The 14143-nt window shown below is 43.7% G+C and overlaps 1 protein-coding gene across 1 annotated transcript in view; it reads right to left on the bottom strand.

Annotated features, from left to right (window-relative positions):
* The window catches only part of LOC111650586 (protein tyrosine phosphatase non-receptor type 14), a 39395-nt gene that overhangs the window by 3736 nt on the left and 21516 nt on the right, over positions 1 to 14143 (bottom strand). The window contains exons 4-16 of the mRNA XM_023400499.2: positions 11159 to 11256; positions 10043 to 10110; positions 9090 to 9160; positions 8887 to 8974; positions 8688 to 8776; positions 8423 to 8510; positions 8166 to 8248; positions 7884 to 7944; positions 7176 to 7254; positions 5712 to 6181; positions 4281 to 5606; positions 2319 to 2459; positions 943 to 1161 (exon numbers count right to left, since the gene is read on the bottom strand). Coding sequence (XP_023256267.1) covers positions 943 to 1161; positions 2319 to 2459; positions 4281 to 5606; positions 5712 to 6181; positions 7176 to 7254; positions 7884 to 7944; positions 8166 to 8248; positions 8423 to 8510; positions 8688 to 8776; positions 8887 to 8974; positions 9090 to 9160; positions 10043 to 10110; positions 11159 to 11256 — 2881 coding nt within the window. The remainder of the gene's footprint in view (positions 1 to 942; positions 1162 to 2318; positions 2460 to 4280; positions 5607 to 5711; positions 6182 to 7175; positions 7255 to 7883; positions 7945 to 8165; positions 8249 to 8422; positions 8511 to 8687; positions 8777 to 8886; positions 8975 to 9089; positions 9161 to 10042; positions 10111 to 11158; positions 11257 to 14143) is intronic.

The following is a 14143-nucleotide window of genomic DNA, read 5'->3' as shown; positions in this document are numbered from 1 at the left end:
AGTGGCACCAGTTCTCTCTCATTTAAAAAACTATCAACTCCTCTACTCTTAACTTTCCTTTGCTTTCCCTCATTAATAACCATAAGGCCACACACGGCACTGAAACACTTCCCGTCTTCAATACACTCCAACCACAGAGACTTCATAGAGCCATTACATAATGAGCATGCCTCGGCTGATTCCTCAGGCCGCCTCGTGACTGTAAACACAGTATTAGGAGATGGCTGGGGAATAAACAAGGCCTTTTGTTCTGCGGCAGCTACCTTAAATGACGGAGGAAGTAAGAGGGTTACACCGTGATAGGCAGTGATTCAGTGTGGTGATCGCACTCTCGCACCGGATCGCAATTAGGCGTACACGCGAAACGCAAACTCATGCACACACACCGTTTGCAACTAAGCATGAATAGAGGGGCTAGTGAGAGCAGCTCAGCTTGACTTAAGAGGGTTTGGAGTTTGGACCACATTCTTTGGGAATTCCACAAGCTCTGTGAGCTTAAAGGCCCAAACAACCTTCAATAGCTGCCTTTCATCCTTTCCTCCGAGCCATTCCCTGCTTAGAAATGACCACAACAATGACTAGCAGAGAGCTGAATGTATCAAGTTTATATCCTTTGATTTGATTTATGTTGTGTGTGATGCTAGGTATGATTTGAGACTGCAACTGTGATTGAGAGCCATACACATAAACTTGAATCTTATAAAGCAATTTGTGACTTTTCTCCCAAGTCTATATCATTATTCTCCTCTATATACACTCACATTGAATTTCAAACTCAGTTTGCCAATGTTCATGTAGTGTACATTATATTTTGGAGATCAACGGTTTTCGTAGGACAGTGTGCGGCATGCAAAACGACCCCCCGTACCTCATGAGTAAACACAGAAAAAGCATCAATTCAGTTCTATTAGTTAAAAGTCTGGATCATAGCAGTTATCACACCTTGATATGCGAGGCATTAATGTAGCCTGTGTTGTTCTCCTTGTTGGGCACAAGCTCGACACGATTCTCTTCATAAGGAACGACGTCACGGAAACGGTTGCGCTCTGTGTTTTCGGGCAGAGTTGCCGTGGTGAGGACACAGTTCGCCCTCTTCTTGGGCACCTGCTCATACTCAGTGAAGACCCGCTCCTCTTCGAGCTTCAACTCCAAGGTCTTACACTGGAGAGACAGAGAGAAAGAGAAGAAGAGAGGAGGGGGTGTTAGTCATTGAATACCAAGCAACACATAATTCAGAGGTTTCTCTTTGAGTCCCCAAAGAGCTTTTATTCATTTACATTCCACCATACCTAAGAGACTATTCAGCCAAGCAGAATCCAGAAATCTCATTGAAATATATGTCCACGTTTCTTAACTGACAACTGAATACTGACTCAAACCACTTATAAAGCATCAACATAGCTGTAAAAGAGCAGGATATGCAGTGGTGGTATTCATCCTGGTGCGGGTACGTGTTTATTAGGCCAGTCATGTCTGACAGAGAAGCATCTCCGTCTCTCTCTCTCTTTCGATTCCCCTGTCTCTGCGGCTTGCTCGCTCTCTCTCGGGTCACATTCTTAACATACCAGCGGGCCCAGAGGCGATAAGCACCACCATGCCACGCGTTCCACAGCCCACTTAGGGCTTGCCCCCGTTAGCTTAGCAACAGCGGGGACAAAGACTGGGCTTCACATCCCTGCACTCAAAGGGGAACAAACAGACAGTACTGGGGAAGTGGAATTCATTAAATCAATGTGATTATCAGAGGCTGTTTTTTGAGTTTCATCGGGACAACTAGCAGCCAAACTTCTTAGTCAACAGGTGAGAAAGCTGCTGTTTAAAAAGCAGCTCCAATCATCTTGATCCTCTGAATCATTAAAGACAATTTGAACAAGTAAATGTGGGCTTGAAAGTTTTTTGAATTCTTCTTCTTGAAAGAAAGGACTCTTAATCATGATTAGAAGTAGCTTCATAAATCTGGTGCCATTATATCTTCATCCTGAATTTGTTTGTTTACATTCCTTTTGAGCAAATGTGAGTAAAACAAGAAGCTCTAAAAAGCTTCTTTTGTATCTGCAGTATCCTAAAATTACAAGAATTTATGTGATAACATTTTCATGTTATCATATACTCCAGAAGATACAGGCAGAGCTACTAAGATCCACTGTAATGTAGGAGCAACCAAACAGAAGCTTGAGATTATTTCAATCAACATGTTTTAAAGTTATAATCAACAGCACATACTGTCTACCTGAAACACAAGCAAAAAGAGTTAGAGTCATGGTGCATAGTTAAAGTAAATCTCAACACACTTTCTAAAACAGGAGGGAGCATCTTACCCGTTCGTCGGTAGCAGCCTTGGCGCCTTCCTCCGAGGGACCCTTGGGGACAGGCATCCGGGCCACATACAGGCCGTTAAGGGCGGCCATCATCAGCGGCCTCTTCATGGAGTCCACGGACATCTTCTGTCTTTCCAGCGTCTTCAAGAGAGAGGAAAATCCCGGTGTCATGGTTACAGGTAACGGCAGCATTGCGAGACTGACTGACCTGCCGTGGCCTGAGTGCAGTGTGCGCGCACATGTGCATGTACGGAAGTGGGTGGGGAATATTTGACGTGTGCGTGTGTGTGTGTGTGTGTGTGTGTCCTGTTTGTAGGGCAAACTTGCTCATACCAATCCCCTTGTATTCTGTCCAAAAGTGTGAACTCACAAGCCCTGTATACAAAGCCTATTAAGAGCAGACTTGTACCTTCTTATCCATCTCATTGCCTTCAACTTTTCCTTTCATCCTTGTTTAGTCCTTTCTCACATATTTTTCATTTCTTCATCCCTTTGTTTATCCCCATCTACATCTTCAGCCTCCTCTTCTGTCCAGAACACACAACGACTCTTTTTCTGCCGACCTAACTCTGACCCACATTGCACGGTCGCTCCTTCCTCCAAGGATTACCTCTCCTAATCTCTGATGCTATTAAACCTCCAGGACAGCTCCACCCTTCCCCTCTCCACCTCCTTCATTCCCTGTGGGACAGTCAAAACAACAGCTTGGGGGTCACCAGGGGTACCCTCTATGTATGAGCTCAACCACCTGGTATGAATGAGAGATATTAGCTTTGGAGTTTTGGATGGAAGTAATGTCAAAACATTCTTGAATTTTCTGAGCTCAAATCACACTGTGAATAATCGGCCACACCTGGTCAGTCTTGAACACGGAGGTTTATTGCGACCAAGTGAGGTGATTATATGATTTAACCTATACCTGGACTCTGGCGCTGTGTCAAATGTTTGTGCCTTAACAAAGAGCCGACCAACACAAGAACACCTAACCCAAAGAATAATCTGAGGGATTTATTAGGGTTTTAGCTGCATGGGGCGACTCAGAGCCTAGTGCTACCCTCTCAGGTGCTGAACCCCGGATTACTGCTAATCAGGGGCTATGAAACTAGCAAGCAAACAGCAGACCATAACATTTAAACCTGCACCAGTATGATGGCTTCTTTTGTCTGGTGAAGGATGATGTTCTGCTTTGACATTTCTGTTGAGTTACTTTTAAGTCCCTTGATTTGATCATAATTTGACATCTTGTTTAAAGCTTGGGTACATACCATTATTCTTATGCATCACAAATATACATAATGACACAATCAAGCCTGTTATTGACACCAAAATACAATACTTATGTTGATTAATATGATTAATGCTTATTCCCTGTAATATTTTCATAGATTTTATCAATTAACCTGCTGATAATTTTACAGATCAATTTTAATTCAATCTTTTAGTTTATAAAATTGAATATCGAAATCATGCTCATTATAATTTCTCAGAGCTCAAGTTTCAGTCCGAAATCCAAAGAGATTCTATACATGTTGAAAAAATATACAATCTAAAATGATCTAATACAGTGAAAAGCAGAAAATCAGAAAAAAAAAAAAAGAAAAAGTTGTATTTCATGGCTCAGGTTAAACCCTTTGTAAAACGTGAACAGATACATGAATACCAGAGAATATTTCTCTTATTATCTTATCTGAATGTCAGTCATAAAAAAAAAAAAAAATCTAGAAATAAATAACACTTCCTACACTAGTTGTCCAAACTCACTCATTCAGTGATATAGGCAGTATCAGTTTGTAAACATTGCTGTCAAATCATTTCATGCTGACTGACTTGGAATCAAATTGATTAATCAACGTACTAATAAATAGACCTTATTATTGAAAAATTTGTTGACACAGGCATAAATTAAACTATTAATTAAGGGTTGTAAGACATATTAGTTGAATTACTGAGTGATTGTCTTACCCTTTGAGCGATCTCCCTCTCCACTATGCTGTCTTCCAAGGAGAACATCTCTGACACTGGCCTCTCTTTGACTGGCTCCTTCCTCACCCTCTCCTTCACACTGGTCAGGTCTGGTTCTGAGATGGATGGACCTAAAACTATTCCATTCACCCCACCCTGGTCCCCTCGGGTCAGTGTCCCACCAGCACCCGCACCACAACCTCCTCCAGGCCCGCCACCACCCTGGTTCTGCCCAGTTTTGAGGGACCGGCCCTGGGCTTGGTTTGGGTCCATTTGTCCCTGGTTGCTCTGTGGTCCTTGATTGTGGTTGTGGTGGTGAGTGTGGTTGTGATTGTGGGTGTGGTTGCGGATCTGAGCATTGCTAGGAGGTCTAGGAGGACCAGGGTACTCTGGAGGGGGTTTGTTGGGCAGTTTTGCGAGAGCAGCCTGGAGCTGAGCGCTGATGCTGATGTCCTCGTTGAGACCTGGGATTTGAACGTCCAGCTCAGGCCTCTCCTCTTCCTCCTCCTCCTCTTCTTCACTCTCACTACTGTGAATGAGCATGGTGGCATTAGAGAGAGTCTTTTGATGCTGGTAGGCCACTGCTGCCGGTGGCGCTACAGAGGCCTCGGGTGCTTTCTGGGCAGGCATCTGCATGGGCAACTCCTTCGCCTGCTGAGGTGGAGGCTGGGGCTGCGCCTGGGGTTGTGACTGAGGGGTTTGGGGCTGGGGCTGAGGAATGGATTGAGGCTGAGGCGGCATCACATGTTCTCTGAGAGTATTCCTCCGATGAAGTGGAGCATTCATGCCCTTCATCACCATGCCCTCCATCCCTCCCCCTCCGCCTCTCATGCTGCTGATCACCTCCATGCTGTGTCTCTTGCCAAGAGTGGAGCGGTGCTTAGCAGCTGCAGTTAATGGTTCACTAACCTCCTGCAGGGACTGATGCACCACGGCTGAGCTGTCCGGCTGGAAGGTCTTGACTGACAGCTGCACCATGCGGGTAACCAGCTCCGGACTGCTACCCCCGATGCAGCGGTGACGGTGGCTGGCCAGGTCCGGTGTACTGGTGGCCGGGCGGAAGGAGCTGGAAGGGTAAGGTGGAGGGGGGCGCGACATGTGGTTTCTCAGCATGTTGGCAGTAGCTGCATAGCTTCCCGCATTGGTCCCCTGTTGTTTGGTATTTGCCAACTCAGGTGTGCTGACAGTGTGAGAGATGGAGCTTCCTACACCTCCACCCCCGCCGCTGCCTCCGCCACCATTAACACAGGGTGAATGACAGGGGCCCTGGCTGCTGGCTGGTCCTCCCTGATGAGGGCCATGGGACACTGGCTTACTGTAGCTGATCTGAAAGGTAGACAGTAACAAAAAAAATCAATGTGAAATGTGGAAAAGAGCAAGAAGCTAAAAAATCCAACAGTAGTACAATTAATTCAGAGAATCCACCTCTACCTGTGGCGTGTAAGGTCCAGGGCTGGGCCCCAGGCCATGATAAGGGCCCCTCTCCCTCATTTCTGGCTGACTGTACACCAGAGCCTCAGGCTGGCGGTAAGCACAGGCATTACTGATGTTCAGACTGCGCAGTGATTGGCTGTGGAGATCATGGTGAGCAGGGAGCATGTGGCGCTTCTGCCGCATGACAGCATCGTACTCAGGCGTGGGCCGGTAGGACGGAGCAATGATGGCGCTGTGGCGGTGGCTGGGGATATAGTCAGGGCGCATGAGTTCGCTGCCGGGGATGCTGAGGTTGGAGGATATGGGAGAGGGCGGGACGAAAGTCTGGGAATGATTGAGGGAGCTCAGGCTGGGGCTGCTGTACATGCTTCCATTGGGCACGGTACCGTTTCGGAAAGGAAAGTCCACCGGGCAGCGGTCCAGACTGGTTTCTGACTTGTAATAAGGGTCGTCATGGAAGATGCTGTCTAAAGAGCAAAAATAGTGAGGAAGAATAAATGAATAAGAAGGATAATAAACAAAAAGCTGTGTTGCAAACAGCTTTTCAGCCATAAACTAAATCCATTTAATGAGACAAAGATGTAAGGTTGTGAGGGAAGTTGATTTTTTACAGATTTGGATTTTTTTTTTTTTTTTTGGACGCTATATGTTTATTGAAGCTCTATTAGTGTCAGCAAAGGTAACTTATAGGTCATCTAGCCAATGCTATACTAATGTTTTCCAGTGCTGTAGTTCAATTTTCTTAGCTGCTATAGGCAACAAACACTCTTTGTGGCACCTCAAGGTGGCAAAAATGATCATTGTTGGTTTCTGGTTGCACAGCAGTGCACTCCAACTAAATTTCCTCCCAGTAGTTAACTAGCTTAGAACAGTATAGATCTAAGCCTGGAATATTTTTTCCCACCATAATGAAGGAGACAGTGGTATAGAAATCATTGCTCTTTATTTGACAAATAGAGCATTCTCTCATCCCGTGTGAAAGTATCTCAAGCCCACAAGCCGGCAGACATACATAATCTCCATCCACACAAACAGCGTGTGATGCCTGAGGTCACACTCCACAATGATCTCACACCCACGCATCAGTAGCACACCCAGAATGTTTTTCCACATGCTCTGTTTTGCCGTCAAGCCTACATGAGTGAACCTCTTCAGATTATAAGGCAGACTGAGTGTGTGAACATGTGAATGAAAGAATGAAGCACACATGAGGTCACTGCTCTGCACCCCTCACGTTGGGGCTCTAATTGGCTGGGAGATAGTTTAAGTACAAATGGGCTGTGAGTCACACGCTGGATGGGAAAGACACAATTAGCTCCATTGAAACGCTTCAGTTATTATGAGGGAGGCAAAAATCGTAAATCACACTGTGGTTAAAGCAGCGAGCTGGAGGGAGCTGAAAATATGCTTGTGTTTGTCTTTGTGTGTGTGTGTGTGTGTGTGTGTGTGTTTTACACATACCTTGAGAGCTCTGTGTGTCCTGATAATGCTCTCCATACTGGGAATGCATTGACTGGAAGTTACAGGACTGGGGACGCGTCTGGATGAAGAAACACATTTTATGCAACACACTTAAGAGGATGTAATAACTCCATGTCATCACAACGCCTCGAAATTAACTTTAACATGTCACAAACTAGTAGTAAACATAACTCTCAATGGGTTCATTTTCATCCACACAACAGGTGAATGTGGCTGACTCCGACCTACTCTAGGGCCGTGGAGCTGTCAACCGCCAATGCCTGCGGTTCTCTAGACAGACATCTGAGCACTCGAGTGGACTGACTGAACAGTCATTGTGCCACATTTAGCCTAGCCATTGTCTGGCCAGCGGGGAAGGAGACGCACAAATCACTGCCTTCATTGTCGCACCGGAAATCAGACCAAGCAACACCCTTGCAAACTTTCCAACAACACCCACCACACCAGCTACGCATGTTAAAACCAAGGCTCCATGGCACAATTAAGAGCTGCCCTGAGTGGGAGAGCAGGGTCAAATCTCTAACCACTGCCGTTTCTGTCTTCCCTCCCAAATTCTCTCTCTGTCTCCTGGCTTCTGGGCTCATTTATGCTGGCCAGAGGCAATAATAAACAGGACTGTGTCAAACCGCTGAGCAATAACAAGTGGTATTAAACCATATCAAAGAGAGCAAATGCTTGTGACGGTACCAGAGAGAGGCGGTGGGTCCAGGTGGGTCTCCTCCTGATTGGTGCAGGTGAGTGAGTGGGCCTGAAGAGAAAGAGACGCATTAGGCGACGACACAGACAATGACAAAACAAACAACACAGGCCATGATACAAAAAACTAAAAAGCACTGTGAGCTCTGCGTCATTATATAATAAACCTCAAAATGTCGGTGAATCCGACTGGAAAATGAAATGACTGATAATAATGGATGTAAATGTTCCATTGGCCTTCAGATGGGCTCTCTGTGTGGCCTCCAGACTCACTCTGCACAGATCTTGTTCTGTTTGTAGAATTTGTGTCTGGCCGTGAAAAGACGAGCGATGTACTTGGCCATTTCCATATCCTCCTGCAGATACAAACACAGAAAGAAAAACATTGATATTTTTAATTTAACAATGTGGTTGTAAAAAAAAACAAGACTAAATGTGTTTTTTTTTTGTTGTTGCACTTCCCAGTAGAAACCTTGTAGGAAGCGCGTGTGTATGCGTGTGCTGAGACCACCTCCAGACACAACACTCACCATGTGAAAAATGATGGTGTCGTCTCTGCTTGTTATCTCCACTGTGATGGCTGACTTGTTGTGTGCTATGGTACCAATGTCCTTCCACCTGTCACACACACACACACACACACACACACACACACACACAAAAATGCACACAAGGATTGAATTTTCCCACAAAAAACATATGATGTTTTCTTGTATATTCATTTAATTGTATGACAGATGGGGGTCAAAATTCATATATGCCACAAAAATAGAAAAATATGGAGGGGCAACTTACTTGTGGAGCATGATGGATCTGCCATTTCTGTGTTTGACAAACACCCCAATGAAGGACACACCAATGAAAATGTCGTTGGTGTAGTTGTCCTGTGGAGGAAGAAAGAATATTAAGACACAGTAAGGTCACACTATCAAAGAGACTGGCTACTCTGCAGATGTGTGTGTAGGAGGCTGGGTGTGATTTGTAATTTTTCTACCTTAGCAGCAAAGCTCTCCTGGCCAAAACCATCCAGTTTCTCTACCTCCTTGATGTAAAGCAGCTCTGCTTCAGCGGCCTGCATTCGACTGGAGAGTACACACAGATACAGGTACAGGAATGTCATTGTCTCTGAATCTTTTTCCTCTGTCTTTGTTACATTTGAACGCGAGTACAAACAGGATGAAATGACGCTGACAGTACCAATGACTCTTGTGCTCCTCTGCGACTTTCTGCGTCCACTCCTCCAGCACCTCGTCTCCATTAGGCCAGTTCTGAGAGAAAAGAGAGAGAGTAAACAAAGCATGAGGCACCAAAAGCCTGTTTGGTTTGCTAGGTTGCTGATGGGACAATAACTTTATGCAGGTTATTCAAAAGATGAATTTGAGCGTCTGTCTTGTAATTGTCTTCAAACCATTGTTGATATGTGGAGCAGTTTTTAACTACAATGGAGTAGATTGTGGAGGGTGCAACACATCTAAGCTACTATGGCTTCCTGTGGACTCTTTGGTTCCCGTCCCTTTAAAATGTCAAAATGGTTTGCTATGGTCAATGGTGCAAATTTAGAATTAGAATAGAACAAAATAGAAGTTTCTTTTTAGTGTCAGCTCCTGTGTCACCAGGCCTTTAGCTGCACTTGTTTCCCATTTGTTTGTTCTATATGTAAACAGAAATGTGAGTGCTTTTCCAGGGGATTACATGCTGTAAAACATGAACAAGTTGTTGTTGCTGTGATGTTACCAGGCAAGCAGAGGGAGAAACTGCTTGAATGTTGAACAGAAGGACAAAGTATTTGTGACAAAATAGTCCTACATAACTCCCCTAAAACTACAATTTGAGATATCAATTGTAGTTTTGATAATTCTGTATAATGCATTCATAAGTGGAATTTTGGGCAGTTGCCAGGATTTTTTTTACTTAATTTATTGTAACAGCCCTGTCTGCTCAGTAGTTAAACTATTCAAACTTAAATCATGTTTATTGAGAGTCTATGTAGACATTTTTCATGCTAGTTGTCAGTGCTAATGTTTTGGCTGCTAGCTGGAAGTGTAGCTAGTTCAAGGCTACAAGAGTCTGGGTTAGTTGTAACAACAACAACAACAACATACACACACACACACAACTCATATTTGAACAGTAACGGTTTTAGGACTCACCACTGGGAAGAGCACATACTCCCTGAGGAAGTCCTGAGACATGAACTGGGTGAAGTCTCCAAAGTCAGCTAAAAACACACACACACACACACACACACACACACACACACACACACACACACAGACATATATATATATATATATATTTAGAATCTTTTGCACAAAAAACAATGTGAACTCATTTTCATGTATGTTATTCAAGATGAATGTTATTGAAAAGTATTTTTTGGCCTTAATATGATAGAATCAAACTGTATTAATTTCCTAATCAACACCAAAGTAAAAATCCATATTTTCTTTTTCTCCATAAAGAAAAAATTACAAAAATCCCCTGTATTCTACCAACAAATGATAAACAATACATCTTTGCCTTGCCCTGAGTGACATTTATTGATGATGTTAGCTAAATTGCTAGAAAGCAGCTAAGAATTTAATGTAGCTAGGGCTTATTTTATAACATTTCTATGGAAGAAATACTGGGATAAAATTACGGTCTATTTTTTACTTGGGCTTACAGTCTGATTCAGAGTAATCAGAAGCAACTTGTTAGCGTAATTAGCTAACAGGTATCTTAAGTAGCTAACTAATTAATCCCAGATTTGTTGCTCATTCCTTGTAACTACTCTGCTGTGGACTAAATAAAACACCACCTCCACTACATACTCAGTCTTCCTGATAAGGCCTGTAAGTGCATCCTAAGTACTGCTCTGCTGTTTGTCTGACAAAAGGAGGTGCAGCGGAGGATCCTGGCCTCCCGACAGATAAGAGTCTTCCTGATGCTACTGAGGCTAACCTTGGAGCTAGTGATAAGCTAACAGTCTGTTTACATTCCCCCTGACACACAGACAGCACCCAGGAACAAGTCCAAGAAGATGGAGTGAGGTTGTGTGTGTATATGTGTGTGTGTTAAGACAGATACCATAGGAACTCAAGTGGACTGGGCTCTCCCAGTGGTATGCAGCCATATTAGGTAGTGAAGTCAAGATGACCTGAGAAAGTGTGAGTTTGGGCTCACTCTCTCTCTTGTGCTGTCTGTCTCCCTCTGGTAGATTATTCACATGAGATGTTTGTTCGTGTGTGTGTGTGTGTGTGTGTGTGTGTGTATGTGTGTGTTACCTTGTACTGCTAGGCCCGCTAGTCTGATCCCCTGCTCTACTGTGCAGTGGAGACGTCCATCCAACACCTCCTTCTTCACCTGCAAGTAATACTGATACCTAGACAGAAAGAAAGGAAAAAGGAAGGACAAAAGAAAGACAGGGAGAAAAAAGAAAGAAAGTATTAAGAAAGTAGAAAGACTTTGCTCTTTCCCTGACTTTTCCTCTCACACCTTCTTCTGGCCAAGGTTCTATTTTTACCAATACTTTGGTTTATGACCAGTTACCTGCAAAACGTGTGATATGCCCATCAGCCTTAGCTGTACTTTGTGTTAAGTGCAACGTAGCAAATGCCTGCATGCTAACCCACTAAGCTAAGATGGTGAACATGGTAAACCTGCCTGCAAAAACATCAGCATGTTCACATTTTATGGTGGGCATGTTAGCACGGCGTTGTCAGAATTTATCTAAAAGTGCTGCTGTGCTGTTGCGTGGAAGTCTTGTTTTTACATCTCAGGCTGCATACCACAGCCTTTCTACCAGCTTAACTGCACAAAAAGGCTTTCAGGACCTCACCAGAATTTTCTCTTTTGACCTAATGAATGACTGACTTAGAGTGAGGGTCAGTGTGAGGCCCTAGGTATCTGCTACCTCCAGACGTAGCTGTGGTTTGTCCTGATACTACTGGTGCCAGGGCTGATAACAGTAGACCTTGGATGGTCATTAACAAGTGGCTGGGTGTTCTAAGAATCAGCACTTGGGCGTATATAGTCTTGTTTCCTCGTTTATGGTTAATGAACCAATAGTGTCTTCACACATCCCTCTTCTCCCTTTTCTTCAAGTTATTTGACCAATTATTGAGTGTAAGCTATCTATAGTAATCTCTCTAAGTGTATAAAGTCAGTAAATCATGCACAGGAGACCGTATTGATGAATCATCCTTTCTCCTTGATCAAGCATCAATAACCATCCTCATTATAAGACATCCTGGACTCCAGCAATCTTTCTTCACCACAAATGATAAGAATTTTCCCTAACAATCTGGCGTCACGAAGGCAGGATTTCAATAGAACTACAGCTTGGTAAGTGAAAAACTTTTATTTTCAAAGTCATGCCTTACCTTGTCTGTGTTTGACAAAATCAAAGAAAACTGTAAATTTGCAATTGGGAAAAATAGTTAATGGCTAAAATCTATACCTTTAAAAGCAATGTGATACTGAGGGGCCCACCTGAGACATTTTTGGGGTAGAATGAAATAGATCTACTTCGTTGCACTGTGTTCAGTGAGAAATATAGGGGCTCCGTTGGATTTTCTGATCACTGAAGCTAGGTTTGCCCTCGTGCTCTCCTACATGTGCTTGCACGTGTTGCACATGGTCCATCACATGTAGGAAGAGGATGATAAATGACGTCAGTTGTTCACAATAGTTTGCATCAGGCGTCACACAAGTATCAAAAACACTTGTAGATGGTTGTATGATATGCCAACAAAAGAGAAAAATGAATAGCACAGTGAGATATGACCATTTAGAGCCTCCATTAGGTCCCTTTAGAAATATGCAAATAGATTTTGTACATATGCCGAGCTGTCGAAGTTACAAATATTTGCTTGTAATAACTGACCGCCTCTCAAAATGGCTGGAATGCTTTCCAACCCGAAAAGAAGACGCACAAACAGTTGTAGTGTTTGTTGAAAGAGGTGATTCCAAGGTTCGGAGTGCCACGTGGAATACATAGCGATAGAGGACCAGCGTTTGTGCTAAAAATGATGCAGAATCTCTCAGCTATACTAGGAATCAAATGGCAAATACACATCCCATATCACCCACAGAGTTCAGGGCAAGTTGAAATAATGAATGCAACCATCAAAGAAAGGTTGACTAAAGCAGTAATGACAACTGACCTAAAAACGTACTGCCTCTTCGACTGTACTCAATTCAAAGTGCACCAAATACAACAACAGGACTTAGTCTTAATGAGGTGTTAATGTGAAGGCCATTGTCCACAGGGGTAAGTCCTCCTTTAAAACTACACAAAACCACATTGCTTTGGACGGATGAGTTTATGACTGACTATGTAAAGAAACTAACAGAGATTTTGAGAAAATATAATTTGCAGGGTTCGCTCCCAGTAACAATGGCGAGGAGATGATCCATGGCAAGTAACCGGAGGGTTACTACTCTTCGTCCTCCTGTTTGGTGGTCTCTTGCTGTGAGTGGTCCTGATGATCCATGGTAATGAAGAGCAGGGAGGCCTTCCAGACCTTGAGCCCAATAAGAGGGGAGCCTTCTACAGAGAACTCCTGAGGGACAGGAACTGGACTCTGACTGTAAGAATGGACTGACAAACCCCAGGGGCCCAAGTGTGCTGTGAGTCTAAGCAAAAATGACACACCAACTGATTAAGTTGCTGAAGAAACACCTGAAAGGTTGGAGATGGAGACCTTCTTGTTCACCCACGAATAAGACGAACTCTGAATTTTGTTGTATTTGAATGTCCCACTGAAAGATGTGCTGTCAGTGACTGTTATGTTACCCGCCCTTTAGTCTACTCTAGAGGCAGAGGGTACTGGACCGGATATGATAAAGAAATGGTTGAAACAGAAGTGCATCCAAGAGGTGGTCCACACTGCAACCAGTGGGAAGTTATTTATGAGGAGAAACCAGGTAAACTAACAAGCTGCAAGTCTGATCATGGAAGAATGGGGGAGTAAATACATTTCTTAAGAGCCTTCTAGCCATCTCCAGCACTCTTTCTTCACCACCGATGATAAGAATTTTCCCTAACAGCAGTGAGTGTTATTTTTCCAACTAGCCACACTGTCTCTGAACAGCACTTATGTAAAAATCGAGCTGGAAAACATGATGGGTCTCGGTTCAACACATTTCTCCAAAGAAAGTAAGAAGAGCTGTGCTCAAGGCATTTCACATTAGCAACTGAAGGATTGCAAACATCTACTGAGACACCACAGAGAGTCGTATTCTTATGCTTCTGGTTTGTGCAACAG

Source organism: Seriola lalandi, unplaced genomic scaffold (genome assembly GCF_002814215.2).
Source record: "Seriola lalandi dorsalis isolate HSWRI2012SDOR001 ecotype SW California unplaced genomic scaffold, Sedor1 jcf7180002052504, whole genome shotgun sequence".
In the NCBI taxonomy this organism is placed as follows: domain Eukaryota; kingdom Metazoa; phylum Chordata; class Actinopteri; order Carangiformes; family Carangidae; genus Seriola; species Seriola lalandi.
The sequence above is the reverse complement of the archived record's forward strand: the minus strand, read 5'-3'. Positions and strand labels throughout refer to the sequence as shown.